Source organism: Natrix helvetica (assembly GCF_964273705.1).
Source record: "Natrix helvetica genome assembly, chromosome: 2".
NCBI classification, from domain to species: domain Eukaryota; kingdom Metazoa; phylum Chordata; class Lepidosauria; order Squamata; family Natricidae; genus Natrix; species Natrix helvetica.
In genome coordinates, this window is record NC_138552.1 from 27,211,323 (window position 1) to 27,232,877 (window position 21,555).

Here is a 21,555-nt window from a genome sequence, read left to right on the forward strand (position 1 = left end):
AACTGCTAGGTTGGCAGAAGCTGGGAGAAATAACGGGAGCTCACTCCTTTACGTGGCACTAAGGATTCGAACCGCCGAACTGCTGACCTTTCTGATTGACAAGGTCAGACTTAGCCACTGAGCCACCGCATCCTTTTTAGGCAAGGATAAAAGTCATATCTTACTCCAAAATGAATTAATCTGGAAAAGAACTTCAACTTTCATTTAAACATATGTACATATACATAGGTAAATGTGTTTCTGTGAAAGTGTAATCAGATTACTCAGGCTTCTTCTGTAAATATATTTAGGAAGTACTTTCTAGACAAACCTCTAAACAATATCAGGTGGGATGAAAGAGATCGCTGGCATTTTTGAATTTCCCAGAGGAACAAAATAATCCAACAAAGTAATAAAAACAGAAGTGTTAACACAAGTAAGATTGAGAGTGAGAGCTCCTTGAAAAGAAAACATGTAGCAAATGCCTCCAGAGCTGTCCGATACTATTGAAAATAGAAGGCAAAACAGTACAAACCAGTTAGTCACAAGTGAAGTCAAAGAACAACATGATTAAATAATGTATGGTTTATAAAGCTAGATAGCATATATAGGTAGTTCTCATTTTATGACCACAATTGAGCCAGAATTTCTGCAACCAGGCAAAGTCCTGTTCCATTTTACATGAGTCACAGTCATGGCTCCCCCTTTGACTTTCTTATCCTTCACCCCACTCCAACAGACAACACTGTTAGACCCAATCTCAATAATAAGATATACATAAGGTTTAGGGTTGTGAGCCAGCTGTTCAAACTTGCCTTATTGCAGTGAAAGCCTGAAACAATCTCCTGAGATCGTACCTCCAAATATCTATGTGAAGATTGGATGAGGAGAGGTGTGCAAGTTAGTTTATTCTTCTTTCCTTTTGTTAAGGAATGAGAGTGCCACGATTTCTGATTCAGACTTTCACGGGGAAAGGGAATTTCCTTCCTCATTCTCAATATTTCTAAACTGGCAAGAATGAAGATGAGAGCACGCAGTCTTCAAATTCCTTCTGAGATTTAGGGAATAAAAGTAATCTTCGCTCAGGAAGAGCTGAATCTGAGAGGAATCCAAGGTAAAAACTGGCAATGAGATACTGCACTACCTTCTTCTACATTTGTGTGGTAAGTAGATCCCCAAATATCTTCAAACAGGGTTTGGATAACATCTTGCATGTAAACTTAACTTGGTCAATGTAGAATGTAAGATGGCCCCTTAAGAACATTATTCTATGGAATCCAATACATCAAGGAAATATACTTAAGGTTTCGGCCATTTTCATCTCATTGAACAGGTTATTTTTATTAAATATATCATATTATTTTAAAAATAATTATTTTTCATAATACAAACACACACACACATATACACACCATAATGTTTATATGGTATATATTTATATAAATGACTGAAAGATTCATTCCTTACATTGCATAACTAACCAACTTTTCCTGTGGTTTCCCTTACACAAAGCTGTAAGCATAGTACTCTTAAAAACATAACTCTGTGGGGTGCTACAATAGGAAGCCAAGCTATGAATTCCAAAATATGATACCAGGAATAGAATTCTAAGGGGAGGGGACCTTTAAAAAAAGGAAATTCCAACAACATTCCTTACCCTTTGCATGATTTCTCTTTGTATGTCTTTTCAATGAGTTATTAACAGGTTTTTATTAAATGTAACAATTTAATTAAAATAGATGATAAAAATAGATGAAAGATAAGCCAAAAGAAGTTTATTTTCTCTATAGATATTATAGGTTAAAGATCACGGTATTGTTTCCAAGTTTGAATAAAAAAAAGAGATCTTAAAGTGGAGGAGGACAATAATCTGAAAAAGTGAATGTTTGAGAGTATCTTTGGAAAACTCAACATTAAAATGGAATTAATTGATTAATTTTGGCCTGTGCGGAAGCAGATAGGCTCACTCTTGAACTTAAAAAATAAAGGGGAATCCGAACAGATTTTATGATTGGTATAAGACAAGGTGACAAGACTGGAACTAACTGTATATATTGTGATTGGCAGAAGGATAGACACTGTACTAAGTAGGCTAATAGTTAATGGTTGAGACTAGTTGTATATAAAGTGAATGTATGGTCACTTCGACTTCGCGGTACTGCATTGTTTTAAATGTAAAAATTATATATGGCCTGAGATTTTTAATAGGGCTCTAATGCAGTATTTCTCAACTTTGGCAACTGTAAAGCCTGTCAACTTCAAATCCCAGAATTTCCCAGTCGGCATGGCTGTCTGGGGAATTCTGGAACTTGAAGTCCACAGGTCTTAAAGTTGCCAAAGTTGAGAAACACCGCTCCAAGATATGGCTGAGAGGGTCTGTTCATCAGCAGTGATCTGTGCAATTTTATGCCTATTTCCTGAATGTGCAATTTTGCAATGGGTGCTGATGGTGAGGAGACATTTCCCCCCCCCCCCAAGAGAAACGTGAAGGACTTACTTTATTCTACTTTAAGTAAATAAAGCAAACGTGTTAAAAATGCTGCTTGATACAAGATTGCAAGAAGGTAAGTAAACATGCGCTGAAAATAGGGATGGGGGAAATGAGGTAAAGTAGGTTTGCTTTCCAAACAATTTCTCAATTGATTCAATGTCATCTGCACTAACTTAAATGGTCTGTTGTCTATTTTTAAGAGCCAGGTACCAAATTGCGGCTCACTTTGAGTTAATTAAGAAATCCCCAAGTCTTGGTATAAAAGGTTGCAGAGGTTAATGGGAAGACATCATAAAATGATAGGGCTGAAAGCAGCAGTGGGATTCACTTACCTTCCCTACCGGTTCTCAAATGTGAGTGCATACGCCATGTCTGCACCTGGGTTAGGGTTAGGGTTAGAGAACCGGCTGAATACCACTCTGGCTGGATGGGACCTTTAGAGACCCAAGGCAGGATACCTATACCATCCAATCAATTTCATGAAAACCTCCAGTGATGGAGCATCACAACTCTGGGAGGCAAGCTGTTCCATTGATTAATCGTTCTCACTGTCAGGAAATTCCTTCTTATTCAAGTTCAGAGGTGATCTGGTTAAGCTGTGAAGAGTTGCTTAACATCGCCCATACCCTACTTTCTAATACAAAGCCTAGCTTGTTTTCTTGACCTCTTTAGCTTACGAAGAGACATTTGGAAGACAAAGAAGAAAGAGAAACTTTTCTAAGAAACTTTAATGTTCACTTGAAATGTGGCAATTTGCGGGCAAGACCTTTACTGTAATAAAAATAATGATAAGCCACATGTCTTTAAAAAGTCCTGCTCTGGGCATATTTATTGGAGGTCCCACTGTGCTGAGTGGAGTTACTACAAGGCAGATTTGTGTAAGTTATGCTTTAAACCTTCTCTGTGTCCATGGCTACATTATAAGACAAGAAAGTTGTGAATGCCCCAACACTGGAAGTCTTTAAGAAGATGTTGGATAGCCATTTGTCTGAAACGGTATAGGGTTTCCTGCCTAGGCAGGGGGTTGGACTAGAAGACCTCCAAGGTCCCTTCCAACTCTACTATTGTATTGTAAAGGCCTTCTGGGGTTCACAATATCATGTTAGGGTAAGGTGACCAGATGTCCCGCTTTTGGCAGGACAGTCCCGATTTTTATCAATTTGTCCCGTGTCCCGCGGCGTTTTAAAAAAGTCCCGATTTTTGGAAAGAATGCCCCAAAAGCGGGATGTCTGGTCACCTTACTTTTGCAAAACCACCTTCGGGATGGCTGAGAATCTCCATAGACTCGCACCATTAGAATCTCCCGGAACCAAAATTTCCGCAGCCCCGATTCCCATCCAGAGCGCCATCCCCGAGGCCCCGCCCAGGAACCGGAAGTCACTCGGAGAGAGCTGGTCTGACTTGATTTACCTTCCCCCGCGAAGAGGCCGGTGTCAAGAGATCAAAGAAGGAGCAGGATGAGCCTCGGGAGCTGTTTCCAATGGTGAGTTTCCGTCCTGGGCTTCCCCCCCACCCCACCCCGCTTTGGTGGTGTGGTTGTCCTGGAAAGGCATCCCTTCCTTTGGCAATGACCCTCAACTGCTCCCCTTGGGGTCCTCCCTACTCCAGAGCGCTTGGCAGTCAGAATAACAAGAATTGGAAGGGACCTTGGAGGTCTTCTAGTCGAACCCCCTGCTCAGGCAGGAAACCCCACACCACTTAAGACAAATGGTTGTCCAATCTCTTCTTAAAAACATCCAGTCTTGGAGCATTTACAACTTCTGGTGGCAAGTCATTCCATTGGTTAATTGTTTTTTAAAAATATATTACAATACTAATTTTGAGTTCTATGAAAATTTTTGTTGCTCCATATAGACCAAATTTTTAATGAAGAACACACACACACACACACGATCAATGGTGTCCCACTTTACCAATGTTAAAATCTGGTCACCTTATGTTAGGGAACAAAGCTGGAGATGTCTACTTTTTTCCTGCTTGTTGGTTGCTGTTTAGAGAGCAGTTTTTAAAAACTTATTAGGCTAGTCTAAGACTTAAAATGACCCAAGGCTGCATCTCTAAATGTTGCAGAAACATTTGAGGTTGAACAACTAGCCTTGTGGTGCAACCACAGCAATCTTGAACTAAAAACACTCAAAACCATAGAAATGGTGGTAGACTTTAGGAGAAACCTCTTATACTACCATCTCTTACAATACTAGACAACACAGTATCAACAGTAGAGACCTTTAGGTTTCTAGGTTTCCATCATATCTCAAGACTTAAAATGGACTCCTAACATCAAAAATGCCATCAAAAAAGCACAACAAAGAATGTTCTTTCTGTGCCAACTCAGAAAGCTCAAACTGCCCAAAGAGCTGCTGATTCTGTTCTACATAGAAAGTATTGAGTCTGTCATCTGCACTTCTATAACTATCTGGTTTGGCTCTGCAACCAAACAAGACAGAGACAGACTTCAATGGATAATTAGAACTGCAGAAAAAGCAATTGCTATTGATCTGCCTTCCATTGAGGACCTGTATACTGCATGAGTCAAAAAGAGGGCTGTGAAAATATCTACAGACCACTCACATCCTGGACATAAATTGTTTCAACTTCTACCCTCAAAATGAGGCTATAGGGCACTGCACAGCAGAACAACTAGACACAAGGACAGTTTTTCCCCCGAATGCCATCACTCTCCTAAACAACTAATTTCCACAACACTGTGAAAAAATTTACTAAGACTGTATTACTATTATTCTTCTCATCCTTCCTAGTACCTATCTCTTCTCACTTATGACTATGATTATGTTGCTTGTATCTTTACAATATACAGTATATTGTTTTATTGGATTACTTATTAGTAGTTTATGACTATCATTAAGTGTTGTATCTTATGATTCTTGATGAATGTATTCTATTTTATTTTTCTTTGTTTGCTGAGAGCATATGCACCAAAGACAAATTCCTTGTGTGTCCAATCACACTTGGCCAATAAAGAATTGAATTCTATTCTATTCTATTCAAAGCAAAAAATGAATTTTGTGATTTCAAGTGGCTTTGAAGCTACAACAGACAGGCCCGATACAGTGCCAAGTCTCAGAATTACTCTGGTGTAATTCCACTGAGAGACAAATGTGAATGAATCGGTATAAACTTTCTTCTTTCTTCCCAAATCTCTGAAAGAAATTTGGATACAGAGGTACCCTGAATATCCAGGGTGTATTTTGAAGATAGGCAGCTGCTGAAGAGAAAAACAGAAGATATTACATTGGATTCCCTACAGTTGGAAAGAGTTCCACTCTTGCTCATTTGCCCCAATCCCAAAATGAACATTGCTTAACTAACCACTTCTCCTCCCATGCCCTTATAACTTTGTCCTCATCTCTTCCCAAATTCATACTTGAGCAATTTAAAGCCAATGCTAGATGTCAGAGTTTTCCCTCTTCTCTCAAACCAATTTTTGCATGGAAGTTATCTGACATGCTTCCCTGATCATGCAGTTGCCGATTCAAGTCAGAGGTTGGAATTTTGTTTAATTTCTATCAGTCAGTTATGGGTGCATCAGGCAAGAAACCCTGGCCTCACCTCACCTCCAATCAATCACTGGGCATTGTTCTCCATGGCCATTGGGTTTGGGCTGCAGGACAGATTAGGCACCTCACTTCTACAGAGACATCTGCCTCTAATGTAGGAGTCTCCATACTTGGCAACTTTAAGACATGCGAACTTTCAACTCTCACAATTCCTCAACCAGACTGTCCTATGCTGGCGGGGAAAATTTGGGAGGTGAAGTCCACAAGTCCTAAAGTTTCCAAGTTTGGAGCCCTCTGCCTTAATATCTGATCAATGCTTTCCATAGAATTTTCTAATATAGATTTAGCACTCTTTTGAAAGAGGGATGGCCCTGTTTTTAAATGTAGGTACAACATTTTCTTCATAGGAGTGCTAGTCCTATGCATCCCAGAACATCAACTAAGAATGGGAATTATGTTTGTTGCAGTTTTCAACAGCTTCGACCAGCAAAAGTTTCTATGTTTTTTAAATTATCTTACTATTGCTTAAGTCTTCATCAAGAGTGGTACAACCATCTCCCTGACTGAGCAACACTCCCTACTCACATGTACTTTCAACACTAATTATTCCCATGGGGGGAGAGGGCTACAGACACCAATTTGAGCATCCCATTCAGGCTTTGGTAGCTTAAGATGCCAGGTGATGATTTTAAAAGTTCAATGAACTATCAATACATTGTAGTGCATGTGTTCTCCATGGTCATCCGGTGGCCCTTTCCAAGCACTGCCAATCATGAGAGATCAGAACATGGTCACTGAGCTACCACCATGCACTAGTAAGGAGCATAGCTCACTCAATAGCAATTATTCTTTGATCTTCCTCTGTACTCCCCATTCAGTGTCTTCTATCTGCCAGCCAGGCTATTTTCAAATGAGCACTATATCCATGATCACAAATCATCCAGATAGAGGTAACAGAAACAGAAGAGAGGCTGTGGGGAGCATTGGAGATGCCATTAAAAAAGGATGAAAAACAAATCTGACCATTGCAAAAACAAAAAATAGGTGGAAACAAGCCAGCCTGTTAGGTGGGAGGGATAGAAAAATGATTGTTTGAATCTATTTTTTTAAGAACAAGGTTACTTTTTGAAGAATTGCAATTGCTGGAATTCTTTTGGTTAGGGATACTTACCATCATTCTTCAATAAATGGTGCTTATTTTCGGTTCTTGGATTTCCTTATGAATTTGTCAGTGATTCCAGTCTGATTTGTAGCTGAAAACTGACACAAGATCTTCCTCCCTCTTCTTCCCACAACTGCCCTTGCACTTGTCACATCTAATTGTGCATCTTGATAGGTTGCTAAGCATCCCTCTTAACTTATCACACTTAATATATTAGGATGAATTATTGGTAGCTGTTTTTCTGCTGTGGACTCTTGATGGGAGAGGAATGTAAGCCACCAATCTGCTTTCGGCAGTGGGGAAAAAAGGACAGCATCTTTCACCAACCACACTATAGAATGAGATCAAGGCAGGAGGTTTTATCTCAGTATCTTTCTCTATTGGCTCAGGAACAGTTGGATAACACTAATTTGGCCATAAGCAGCAGCATTTATGAAGATGGAAGTGGCAGGATCAGTACTTATCTTCGAATTTAATTTCATACTCCTGTTTACTTTATGCCCTGACATGTTTTCTGCAAACATTTGAAATGACTCTTTATGAGCATCTTTATAAGATGCACATAAAAAGGTCTACTGAAAACTCTGAAAGGTCTACTACACTTCTTTTCATCTGGTGGTTGATGTCTGTTCCCTAGATATCATTATTTAGGGTAGGGTTTTTATTGTTGCTTTTGTAAGTCTTGCATAAGTCAAGCTGCCCACAGTCATTTGGAAATAGATGGCCTAGAAAGCTGATCAGAAAGAAACAAATCTTACACCGTCTGTATAAACTAGAAAGAATGCCATTTTAATTTGGGGTTTTGTTTTGGGCAAATAAACGTATGTGTTTATGATGCATTTAACCTGCTTCTTCTATATTTCCCTTATTGCATATTGTTAAATAACTTTTCTGTTGTGCCATTTTGCATTTATTTCCATTCTCCTCCATTCCATACCAATCTACCTTTTGATCATTCCATCATAAAATAGAGTTTTGATTTTGAAGATTATTCTTCTTAAAGAAAAAATGAATTAAAGCAGTAGAAATGCAGCTGTGGGTAAAGGCAACAGGAAGGAAGCAAGAACAGAATTGCTTTATTATTTGTAGCAGCATAGAGTCCAAAGGTGTTTTGTAGAACTTTTTTTGGACAGAGGTATAACTCAATGCTAATCACAGAAGTGCTGAAACAAGAAGAAATGCCGCTCCTTGAATAGCAAAGGTAATTTGTATGTTGGAGGCATTGTTGCAAACTGGGAAACTGGGAATCCCAGTTCTGTAAACATTTTTTTCCTTACTCTCAGATCACATTACCAAAAGGAAGTTTTCTTTGATAGCACAGCCATGTGAATAATTGAATCTATTAGGAAGATAAACCAAAGATTTATCTTAGCTACAGAGAACAGGGTCCATTCTCAAAACATTCCTTTTCCAAAAAAAACCCTCCTTTTTATATTCATCTCAGCATTGTTCACTTCACAGCAAAAAAAATATTGTAACAACAAAAAGAAGGGAGGATGAAACTTGCGTGGAATATGGAGAGCCCCATATAATCTCAAAGACCTTGTGAGAACATGCCATTATAATATAAGCATATTTAATATCATAGTTTCTGGGTCCTGATTCTCAAATTCCTCATTAGATTATTTTAAAGGACAGCAATTCTAACTACAATGAGGCCACTAAAATCTCAATGGAATTAAAAGCATTTATTTAGCCTTTTTAGCTAAAGCAAAAAAGGAGATTAAATAGGTCACTTTGTTTAGTCATGACGAGCCTTTCTTATGAATGCCCTCAAAAGGTAACAAGTAGACTTCACTAATATACCATACAGTTGTGGAAACTGACCAGTAGAATGCAAAAATAAGAGTGTTCAAAAGAAATAGGGCTGCCAAATTTGGCAAAGAACAGCCTACACAACAACTAGAAGGCAACAAAAGAAGACCATTGTCTAATGGTCATTTGGATTTTTGGAGCCCAGCTATGATAACCTAATAAGAATACAATTTAAGAAGTTAAAATAATATTTTGATCATTTGTACCAGCATTGTTCAACATAATGTCTCCAGGTTTATCAAGATTACAATACCTAGAAGTCTCTGATGGTTGGCCATTCTGAACAGCTCCATGTACAGAAAAGTGTATAAAGTTTGATCCCAGTTTATTTTGGTACAACATAGGTGAATTAAGAATTTGGGTTTAAGAGTAGGCAGAGTTTTTGGAGGCCAAAAATGCTGTATTCAGTATATAAGACACATCCAGATTTTCACCCTCTTTTTTGAGGGAAAAAAGTACGTCTTATACTCCGAAAAATACAGTAATTCTTTTATAAGGCTACATTGACAGAGTCGTGCAAGTCTAAAACAGGGGTGGGTTCCAATCGGCACTACTGTTGGTTCGCTTGTGTGCGCACTTTGCACGTGTATGCTTGATGCACACTGTGTGCACATGCACAATGCAATAAAAATTGTTCTGCGCATACACAGAACTGAAAAACACAGTGACGTGCGGTCAGTGGAGGCAAGGGAGGCAGGGCCTCACCTCTCTTCATGGAATAATAGTATATAATATTATATACCATATATATATAATATTATATACATCCGTCCGGCCGTGCCCGGGAGCTGCGGAGGCAGAAATGTTGTCGGCGCTTCCGGATGACGAACCCAGTCGCTTGCTTTCATCATCGGGAGGCCGACAACATTTCTGCCTCCGCAGCTCCTGGGCGCGGCCGGACGGAGGTAGCCAGAATGGCGCCGAGGCAGTCCGGTGGACGAGTGACCGAAGATCTCGCTGCCTCGCTCGCTCGCTTGCTCGTTCGCCCGCCGGACTGCTTCGGCGCCATTCTGGCTACCTCTGTCCATCCGCGCCCGGGAGCTGTGGAGGCAGAAATGTTGTCGGCGCCTCCGGATGACGAACCAGTCGCTTGCTTTCGTCATCGGGAGGCCAATAACATTTCTGCCTCCGCAGCTCCCGGGCGCGGATGGACGGAGGTAGCCAGAATGGCGCCGAGGCAGTCTGGCGGACGAGTGACCGAAGATCTCGCTGCCTCGCTTGCTCGCTCGCTCGCTCGAGCGAGGCAGCGAGATCTTCGGTCACTCGTCCGCCAGACTGCCTCGGCGCCATTCTGGCTACCTCCGTCCATCCGCGCCCGGGAGCTGCGGAGGCAGAAATGTTATTGGCCTCCCGATGACGAAAGCAAGCGACTGGTTCGTCATCCGGAGGCGCCGACAACATTTCTGCCTCCACAGCTCCCAGGCGCGGATGGACAGAGGTAGCCAGAATGGCGCCGAAGCAGTCCGGCGGGCGAACGAGCAAGCGAGCGAGCGAGGCAGCGAGATCTTCGGTCACTCGTCCACCGGACTGCCTCGGCGCCATTCTGGCTACCTCCGTCCATCCGCGCCCGGGAGCTGCGGAGGCAGAAATGTTATCGGCCTCCCGATGACGAAAGCAAGCGACTGGTTCGTCATCCGGAGGCGCCGACAACATTTCTGCCTCCACAGCTCCTGGGCGCAGATGGACGGAGGTAGCCAGAATGGCGCCGAGGCAGTCCGGCGAGCGAGCGAGCGACGCAGCCTGATCTTCGGTCGCTTCCAGAGCCGAAGCGGAATGGAGCAGCCACCGCCTTGGAAGTGAGTCGCGCGGACGGAGCTTTGGGGCTGAGGAGAGAGGCAGGGACGGAGGGAGTGGGGGGAGAGGAGCCGCCCCCCTCACCCCCCAGGCAATGGGGAAAGCTTTCCCAAAATGGGGGGGGGGTGTCACGGGAAATAAAAAGGGCGCGCGCTGGGGGGGACGAAGGAGGCTTTGGCGTGCCTTAGAGGTGGGCGGGCAAGCAACGAAAGGGGCAGCGAGGGCGGGCGGTGGCTGCAGGCGGCAAGGCTTGAGCGGGGTGAAAGCGCAGCCCCTTTCGTTGCTTTCCCATTCACCCCGCTCAAACCTTGCCCGAGGGACCTGGGGATCAGGCTTTCGGTGGTGGGAGACCTTGAAGGAGTGGGGGGCGGAAGGGACTGGTGCCGGTGGAGGAAGCAATGCTACGCCGCGGTCCCCTTAATGTTCACTCAGGAAGGCGGAGAATGAGACCACGTGTGCTGCACACGTGGTCCCATTCCCCGCCTTCCTGATGACGTCACCAGCCTCCCCAGCCATAACCCTCACCGCACGTCACTGGAAAAACAATATGGTGGCGGTGACTACGGCAACCAGGGAACCAATTCAGGGGCGTGACAGGCCTGCGACCAATTCGCTCTCACAGAGAGGGACTCCTCCGGGTGCCGTCCACGAAGCAGTGCCAGAGGGCAGCGCCCAGGAGCAGGGCCTTCTCTGTGATGGGCCCAGCGCTCTGGAATGACCTCCCCCCGACATTAGGACTACTACTGATCTCCGCTTCTTCCGCAAGAAACTCAAGACCCACCTGTTCCAACTAGCCGGCCTGGTGTAACCATAGCTCTATCCTCTAATCCCCCTGGCAATTTTAAATTTTAGGGTATTTTAATGTTTTTAACTCCATTAATTATTGTAATTATTGTGTTATTTTATAATTGTTGTTGTGAGTTTTTATACCTCCTCCTGTGTAACATATGATATGTATTTATTGTACGCCGCCCCGAGTCCCTTCGAGGATAGGGAGTGGCTTATAAGTGTAATAAAATAAATAAATAAAATAATGGGTCGCTGCCAGTTCTAGCGACCTGGGCCGCCAAACCACTACTGGTTCGGCCGAACTGGTCCTAACTGATAGGAACCCACCACCGGTCTGAAAGTTTAATTCTCCCTCATCTCCTTTACAGCCCAAGAAACTAGGGAGGGTCTCTCCTGAGTCCCTTGTTCTGCCTATCATGTAACTGTGTTTTTCTGACTCTTACCTGACCATTCTCTTCACAGTGTCTCTTTGCTTGGTCTCCCAGGTCTTTCCCACCTCCCTACCATTACATCACCAGAATGCCCTATATTTTTTACTCTAACAAGGCAAAAGTTTATTCTTCAGCACAAGGTCATTTTTTTCACAAATGAGTATTAGATAGTAGACTGCAACCTTCTTTCTAAAAAAAGTACCTTTATGGTATCTTCTGCAACATGTTGGAAATAAGGCAGGTAAACTTGGATAGAGTATAATTTGTGTAATCTCATAATACAAGAACTCTTTGGAAACCCAGTTTATTTGAAAGATGGTAAAATGTCTCATCTAACTAGAAAGGGATAAGGGAACAATGTAATCCAGCAACATGACTGAATATACAAGATATATGTGTGTGTGTGTGTGTGAGCCCTCTAGTGGGCAGAAAAATATGTGACATTAACTCGGTGTTGCTCTGAGGTAATTTCTTCACCGGTGATTTATAACAACTTAATATGCTGATATAAGAATTTTCTAGTCCTTAGCAAATTTTGACTAGCTCTAAGCTCGGGTTGACTAGACAAGCATTTGACACAATTCTCAGTTTCAAAGCCAAAGAGCCAGCACCTTCCAAAGACGTCTCTGTGGTCATTTGGCTGGCATGACTAAAGGCCAAAGGCACACGGAACGCTTTTACCTTCCACCAAATGTGGTTCCTATTTTTCTACTTGCATTTTTACATGCTTTTGAACTGCTAGGTTGGCAGAAGCTGGGACAAGTAATGAGAGCTGACTCCTATGTAAATATAGAAAAAGAAATGGCTATAGCCACTGGGGGATCCACATAAGAGGAGGGCTTCAAGAAAATCAAGATGGTTATTGTGTCTCATTGATCAAACCCCCTTTTCTTTTTTATGTGCCTTGTAACATGATAAATGTAAAAACGTGTGGAGCTTCAACTGTGCACTTACAGCCACCATTTTGCCTTTTTAAACTCCCTCTGCAGATGCCCCTGGACCCACAGGTAACCAAATTAAACAAATTAGCTAAGGTCTCTCCATCCCATTTTATTGAACATGAAGCCAATGGACTAGGATGCTTAGAAGGATCTTGCCACGTTGTATTCATAAGGTAGAGAAGGAAGATGCCATCATCTCTGAAACAAATTCGCCCATTTTCACTCAGCTGCCCACCCAGTGAAACTGGCATAATGCCTTCTCTGCAAATGGAGGCACTGATTGCATAGGAAGGCATTTTACAGGAGACTTTTTTTGGGGAAAAACAACAACCTTAAGCTAGCCAGATAAATAGATGCAGCAGCATGATCCAGGATGGCCATGATGGCAAATCTGGTCCTCAAATGACCAGCATAAAACTTTCTGAATGGTTACAAGCATTTGTATGTATATGCTCCAAATTGATAACAGACTTGGCGGTATAGCACTGCTTGCTTTCTTAAAGCCCTTATGAGCTACGATAAATAATGTATTGATAGCATGGAAATTCCATGAATATAACAAAAGACACTAACTTTTTCTAAGAGGAGATAGAGAGGAGACTGAATAAAGATGCTATAATGCCTGGTTTTCTAAAGGATATGAAATGCTTAAGATGAGCAAAGGTGCCAGGAGGCAGAAGAGTAATGAAAACTCCCTGGATGGCAGCAATACTATAGAGCATCAATGGCAAACCTTTTTTGGCTCGCGTGCCATAAGTGGGGGGAGCGCAGGGGGGTAGTGTGCGGATGTGCCACACCCATAATGCAATGCGTGACCCCCCAGTGCATGCGTGCACTACAGGCGCGACTCCCATTTGTGGCATGCTTTTTTTGCCCTCCCCAGGCTCCAGAGGCTTTATAGGAGCCTGGGGAGGGCGAAAACAGCCTCCCCTGCCCCCCCTGGAAGCCCTCCGGAGGCTTGAGGGACCCTCAGTCAAAACGACCCTCTGAGCAAACCGGAAGTCACTTCTGGTTTGCTCGGAGGGTTGTTTTGAGCGCTCCGAAGGCTTAAGGAACCTTCCCGAACTTCCGGTTTGCCTGTAGGGCCGGTTTTTTGTACTCCTGGGAAGCTCATGAAGCTCCGGAGGGCCTCCGGGGTGGAGGCTCTTTTCGCCCTCCCCAGGCTCCTATAAAGGCTCTGGAGCCTGGGGAGGGCGAAAAATGGGTGAACTCAGCTGGCCAGCACGCACATGCGCGCTGGCCAGCTGACAGGGCAGCTCCTCGCATGCCCTGACAAATGGCTCCATGTGCCACCTGTGGCATGCGTGCCATAGGTTCGCCATCACTGCTATAGAGCTTAGGATAGTCACCCTATAACAATCAGGCTATCATTTTGAAAACTGAAGCATTTCAAAAGAAAAGCTGGAGTTGTCTTTGTTAATGGAAATGATGGGGGAAGAAGACACATCAAACAAGTTATATTTAGAATGACTTTTGTTTCATCAAAATTGTCCATGCAGAATCATCACTCACTGAATTAATAAGAGTTCTCTAGAGAATGTCTTCGTTATATGATGATATTCTCAAAATGGGGCTGGAGGAGCAACCACACATCAAACATTTTATCTTCATGTATGAAGACTGGACATTTAAGAAATTAATATTTCTTTTATTAATGCAACCTTTTATCTGAATAAAGAGGAAATTATCAGCTATATGTGATGTTTTACTTGGTTCAATAGCCTCGTCCAACAATTTTTACTCAGCAAGCCAAACCACGCATCTCTCTCACACTGTTAAATGCAAACATGAAAACTTAACAAGTGTTCTCATATCTTTTGCTTTCCACCTCATTAACCATGTTAGTTAAGTATGACAAAGTCCTCTTACTAGAAATGAAAAAGAAAATACAGTAAATTTGAACATCTTAGTAGTGTTCCGGTTTCATAATGTGTAAAAAAACACCCTTTGTAGGATGAAGCCAGCAACCACTTCCTTACCATCCTCAGTATATATATATATACATTCTGTACTTTGATGTGGAGAAACACACAAAAGCTAAGATGGTTCTTCTAAAGGGCTTGTGGATCACTGTTGTGATTTTTCTCCTCGGCATTCCCAGAGGTAAGTGCTACATTATACTACTTTTTTTTTCATTCCATTTATGATAACGTCACTTCAGAACAATCAATGAAAGGGTAAGCAGATAAGTTACACAGTTTGTTTCAAATATATGGATTTCTCCTTGAATTTGGGCAGCGATCAAGAGGAAATAGCTCAGATCTCCTTCAGGCTGAACTGATACTGACAGTAGAAGGACCACAGGAGAGAGTCAAAGCTACAGTTCTTAAGAGGATAGTTTTATTACAGATACAAGAAAAGCCATGAGCAATGAAAAAATGCAACTATTGTAAGATTCAGGATATATGTACTGCATATAGTTTTATATACATGCACAAACACAACCATACATTTCTACACACAGAAGAGGTCCAAAGTCCAAATTTGACATCTGTTCACCAACCTCACAGGTTGAGAATCACTCTTTAAGGGGCGGATCCAGGATCAGACCAATCAGATTTTTGCTTTTGACCATATCACACCTGACCCACATAATGCCAGAGTTTAGAATTGTGTCAGGAAAGAACAACTTAAGTAAAATATCGGGTTTATCCTTGCATACAAATTGCAATAGTTAATTATTAAGGATTTATATTATTGCATCAGAAACCCATCGTTTCTAAGTATAAGGGCAACATTACTTATCAGTAATGAATAAGTTCACTACCTTTGTATTGCTTTTTCCCTTTGAGTTTGTGCAGCAGAGCTGCATTGGCAATTCTGTTGATTAATTGGAGATGTAGCTCCTGAATTAGTTATTATGAAAGTGTTGGCAGAGAATACAAACCCAGATGAGAATAAGAAAAAAGGAAAAGTGTCAATCTTCCTCAGCAAAGGCCTGGATGAAGGAGATAGAGGGGGGGAGGGGGGGAGAGAGAGAGAGAGAGAGAGAACTTTTGTGGTTGTTATCCTTATCTTTTCTGTGTTCTTTACTCTTTTATTTGTTTCTCTGTTCTGTTTCTTTTAATATATCTGTAGCACAAAATAAATGAAATTCTTAGTTGATAATTTTGCATTGTATCCATCAATAAAGACATTTTATTTAAAAATACACTTAGTTTATTAAGTTTAATTTAAACTTTAATTTAAAATTAATTGGTACTTAATTTTAGGCATTTCATGAGAAACAATATAGTCGAGAAAGCATCCAGAACATTTAGTTTTTAGAATAGGATTGTCAAGCTATCCGGTAACATTGGGGAGTAACACATATGACAATTCATTGAGATATTCAGTATACAACATGTCATACAAAAAAATACACTTTTTACAGAAATCTGAAAGGTAATCATTAAATTTAGCCATTAGCAACCACAATAGAAGGATCCAGCAATGTCCACATTTTATAAGCTTCAAGGTATGTAACTGTACTTCTTCAATCCCGTGTCCTCCAGATGAAATCCCTAAAAGTCCAAGATAAGCATGCCAAAACTGGAAGTGCTGCAATCTAAAATGTATGAAATGTGTGAAATGTATTAATAAGTGCAAAAAAACCCCAAGATTGCTTTGATCGGTTGGTGATAAGCCACCATAACACAAACTTTGAGCACTTTGTATGGTGAAACATTTGCATGTTGTTTTGGCTCCTTTTTCCTCTTTAGCTAATGGATTAACTTAAATTGTATTTTGTGATTCATGATTAGCTTGGCTTCTTCATTGTATTTAGATCACTGTGCCCAGATCATTGGAGGAAAAGAATCAATTCCACATTCAAGACCTTTTATGGCCAAGATCAAAGGCTCAAGGGGGCGCCTTTGTGGGGGGACCCTGGTCAAACCAAACTGGGTATTAACAGCAGCTCACTGCATAATGTAAGTTTGGAAATAAATAAATAAACACATACACAGACACACACATTCTTTCTATCAAGTAATTATCACTTTATTATTTTCATTATTCTCTGACCCTTTTTAATTCCCAAATGAAAAAAATCATCAATTTAATCTTTTCTTCTTTCTTCTCTATGTAAAGTTACTAGTTTTCAAAAGAATTATTTTTTTTCTTTTCCTGAATCCAGACTGGAAAGACTTTGCTATTTTTTCAAGTTCAGTTAATGTTATAATCCAATGCTCCATCATAGATATTTCATTACTTTCCCAACCTCTTGCATGCAATAATCTCACCACAGTAATCATATGCAATATTGGTTTCTCATACTGCTTTTCTAATTCCATGATCATAAAACCCAATAAGAATAATTCTGATATAAACAGTTAAATATAGTAGAATTTACTTCCGAAGAAATATAGTCGATTGAACTGCCAAATGATAAAACTTGATATGCTTCAGCTGAAATTATAACATATTATCCTTGTTAGAAATGAACTTTACTCAATTCTTATTTGCCCTCTTTGCTTTTTAGAACAAACAAAACTGAAGTTATTCTTGGAATTCATTCAGAAAAAGACACAACAAAACAAGTTTTCAAAGTTAATAAGAAAATTTCTTACCCGGGCTTTGATAGGGTCACAAAGCAGAATGACATTATGCTTCTTCAGGTATATTCTAAGGGTTATACATAAATAATATACAAGGACAGCAAAAATGGTTTCTCCTTTTCTTTAAGGGTACAGGGAGTCCTTAACTTGCAACCACATTTGGGACTGGAACTTCCATTGATAAGCGAGATGGTTGTTAAATAACTCATGCTGAATTTTATGACTTTTATTTTCCTTCATGATTCATTGAGATCATTAAGATCATTGTTGAGATGTGTTGTTTGTTTTAATTGTATAAATTTTATATGTATGCCTAATACCTCTGTTATGGGGGACCGAATATCAGCTACCCTGCTGCTAGCTGCCATGGGGGTGGGGTCAGTGGAGAATTTTCCATTACAGTTTTGCAACTACGGTCTGGGCTTTGCTTATTTCTCCAAGGCCATTTCTTCTAACTTAGGTATGAAGAGCCAGAGTTGCCTAGTTACAAGGGGGTTGTGCTCTATAATTTGTTTTATTTGCTGCTTCGTGCGCTTTGGCCTCAGATCTTGCCTGAAACTTGTCGCATTCAGTTCTCTCAAGATAAGGGTACCTTTTCTCTGAATCTCTGGAGCCAAGGGTTTTTCTTTCTTAGGGAACGGATGGAGGCAGCCCTGACACAGTTATACATACCTTTGCAGAAGGCAGTGTACAAGGAATTTAGCTCTAGCCTTGAGAAGGGAGGGGGAGTAAAAGAGACAATTATTGGGTCATGGTGTTGATCTGGCCTACCTCAAAGAGCTGACAAGCAGCCTGTAAGAAGAGCCTAACATTTGAGGCCCATTTCATTGGCATAGGAACCACCACTGACGATGGCAGCAGTGAAATAAAGAATATTATCACACTTATGTGTTGGAAAAAATGCTTTTCACTTTCATTTCAGAGATGGAGAGCAGGAGGAAAGAATTCTTATTTCTATATAAATGATCATCAGATGTGAAATTACCCATATTGAAGAAGTTCAAAGTATTAATCTCGTTACTATTATACTTTGTTTTTATTGCAAGGGGCTCAGATGATATAATGTTGCTTCCCAGACCCATTGTGTCTGCACAATATTGTAATGTATGTCAGGCTGAGATAGGGTGACTCTCCAAGGTGCAAGTCTAACATATGAGGCATTACACACCATATTGACTGTTAATATAAGGGTTACTCTTTTTTGCCTCTTGTCTCATTTAAGCTTAATAAACAAGCAAAACTTAACAAGAAGGTCGCCATCGTCAAGCTTCCTCGGGTGTATGGTGACCTCAAGCCAGGAACACAGTGTCTGGTAGCTGGTTGGGGAATTACTGAGAGTAGAAGACCATCAGATGTCCTCCGTGAAGTTAATGTCACTGTCATTGCAAGAAATACCTGCAATGATCAAAAGCACTATAATTCCAAGCCAAAAGTGACAATGACTATGGTCTGTGCCGGTGACGAGAGAGGAGGCAAGGATGCATGCACTGTAAGTATATCTATCTACCTACTCTGAATGTTTGAAATTCAAAAATAGTATACAGAAAGCAGAATTTGAATGAATAAGTAATCCTACTTGCATGCTTCTAGTGTTCTAAAAAATCAAAGTCCTACACTACAGGAATAACAACTGTAAAATTAGTAATATCTTCCCATCATAAAGTCAATTGCAAAAAAAAATCTGGAATTATATATCCTTCTAGATTGACAGCATTATGGTATGTGATGAATCTTTTTTAAAAAGTACAGGCAGTCCTTGACATATGAGCCCGACTGAAGCCAAAAATTCTGTTGCCAAGTAAGACAGTTATTAAGTGAATTTTACTTCATTTTGCAAACTTTCTTGCCACAGTTGTTAGATGAACTTTGCAACTTTGAATGAACTAAATGAACTGTCAAGGACTACCTGTAACTATCAATGGAGCACTTGGGGGGGGGGGGCACAAGAGAATATGAATTTTTTGGAACACTAGTCTGAAGTGTAGCTGGCACCTTGTCTGCCTAAATGTGGCTACATTCTTCACCTATTCAGAATTCACACTTGCAGAATAGATTGTATCTTTATGCAACTAAATGTATTTGGTCATTTCCTCATCAAGAAAGCAGTGATGGGAGTGAGCTAAAGCACAAACACACAGACAGATACATGCACACAGAAACACTCGCACCTGTTTCCTCTCCCCTCTGCTTCTCCTTCAAAGGTGTTGGGAAATATATATATATTGGCTTAAATTCAGGTTCTGGGAATGTGAAATAAGGACAAGTATATATGTACAGTCAGAAATAAAGCTATTTTCTAAACAGTGCCATTTTAGATTTAGGTTTATTTGTCTATTCGGTGCATTTCCATCAAGCATTCCCTCTTTTCACCTTTTCCCAACCTATTAACTCTGCAAGATAGGCTTGATTGAGAGAGGTAGACAGAACAGAGACAGAGAAAGACACTCAGTCTTGGGGGGGGGGGGGGGGGTTTGCAGAGTGTGACAAATAGTCAATATGAAAGCCAAAATCAGGCAATTGAAGTCCTGCCACTTTTTTACATGCTTCATGGCAGAAGGTTGGTTCTGTGACCAGGATGGGCATATTTCTCCACTTCTGACCTTGGAGGGTGAAGGTATACTAGAGTGAGCGTTCGCCTACTGAGAAAGCATCCTCTGGCCCCTTTTTCCAGTCACATGAATGGGGCAATTGCAGGGCCCCCTCCCAGCCAGCCAAAATTGGAAGGATACAGTCCCAAAGATAACCAAGGCTCAAACTACTTAGAGCTTTATATACAAGAACAAGCCTCTTGAATTTGAACAAAACCTGTCAGGAACCAGAGCATCTCCCATTGAGCTGTTATCATTTTTGGCTAAGTTGGTTAGCAAAAGTCAGCAAGAAGGCCTGTGCACTTGGTGCAAATTTCAGCTTCTGAATCATCTTTGGGCCAGTGTCTTGTAAAGTGAACTACAGTAGTCTAACCAGGAGATGGCAATGGCTGAATCCTTCATTATTGTATATTATAATTGTCCCCTAAAAGAGAAGAGCATACAGAGTCGTTGTATCAGTCAGATGGGCAGCATAGAGATTTAATGAATAAATAAATTAAATATGGTTACTGCAAATAATGCAAAATTTCTCTTCTCTCCACCCACCCCTTTTTCTCCCTTGCGCAGGGTGATTCTGGTGGTCCTTTGATTTGCAAAGGGGAACAAAGAGGCATCGTTTCCTTTGGTAGAGGATGTGCAAAGCCTCAGTATCCTGGGGTCTACACACGTCTGACAGATAAATATTCGAATTGGATAAATAGTGTTATACAAAGCAATTAATAGAATTATCATTTGATGTTGACATTCTTTTTTATTATATTCATTCATTATAATTCCTTTAAGACAATCTTTACCAGCCTTTTCCATCCAAATGCATTTGACTAGTCACACAATACTGAGCCAACACAAAAACATTGAGCCTGCCACCTAAAAGTAACAGCAATTTCAGATAAATTCATCTAGAGGGTAACTGATCAGTTTGGATATTTAGGTTTTCTATTTAAATGCAATTTTGAAACAGTTTTCTTTCCTTTATAAAAGCTAAGCACAAATTTCTAGAAAGTATTTCTCTTTATTTTTCTCTTTATTTTTGTGTGTGCACTTACTCTGCTAGGTAAAATTATTCCCATGTTTATCATAAATGGAATGGTAGTTTATTTCCAGAAAGCAGAAGAAAATAAATCCTTGTTGAAAACCATCTTGTTATTGGTTCTTTTGTTGTCGTTGTTCATCTATCCTATGTATCCAGTGTTTACTTGTGGCAAACTTCAGACTTTTTCTGCATTTGGAAGAATGAATTTCTGTGCTGGGAATGGCCTCTAAATGCCCTTCTATGGGGTGGCATAACATAATTGAACTTCTCTTATAATTGAAGATATGAGGCAAGGGATTGACTTCAAGAGTAGTTTATCTGTAAGGCATGACATATATGATAAACATACGGTGGAGGAAGTGAGAGGACACCAAGCCAACAAGCTCAATTTTTTTCATGCACTGCTCGAAAGAAAGGGGTCAAGGAGTGATCTTGACTTTTGTTAAGGATTTGGGTAGAAATTAGAACAGAGAGCT

The 21,555-nt window shown here is 40.8% G+C and overlaps 1 protein-coding gene across 1 annotated transcript; it reads left to right on the top strand.

Moving 5' to 3' along the window:
- The first annotated feature begins 14,920 nt into the window (after positions 1 to 14,920).
- LOC309385808 (granzyme A-like) lies at positions 14,921 to 20,850 on the top strand. Its single transcript, XM_081940538.1, has 5 exons — positions 14,921 to 15,023; positions 16,687 to 16,831; positions 17,383 to 17,518; positions 18,681 to 18,947; positions 20,614 to 20,850. Exons 1-5 carry the CDS (start codon positions 14,963 to 14,965, stop codon positions 20,764 to 20,766), a joined length of 762 nt encoding a protein of 253 aa, XP_081796664.1. The 5' UTR covers positions 14,921 to 14,962; the 3' UTR covers positions 20,767 to 20,850.
- The last annotated feature ends 705 nt before the right edge of the window (positions 20,851 to 21,555 follow it).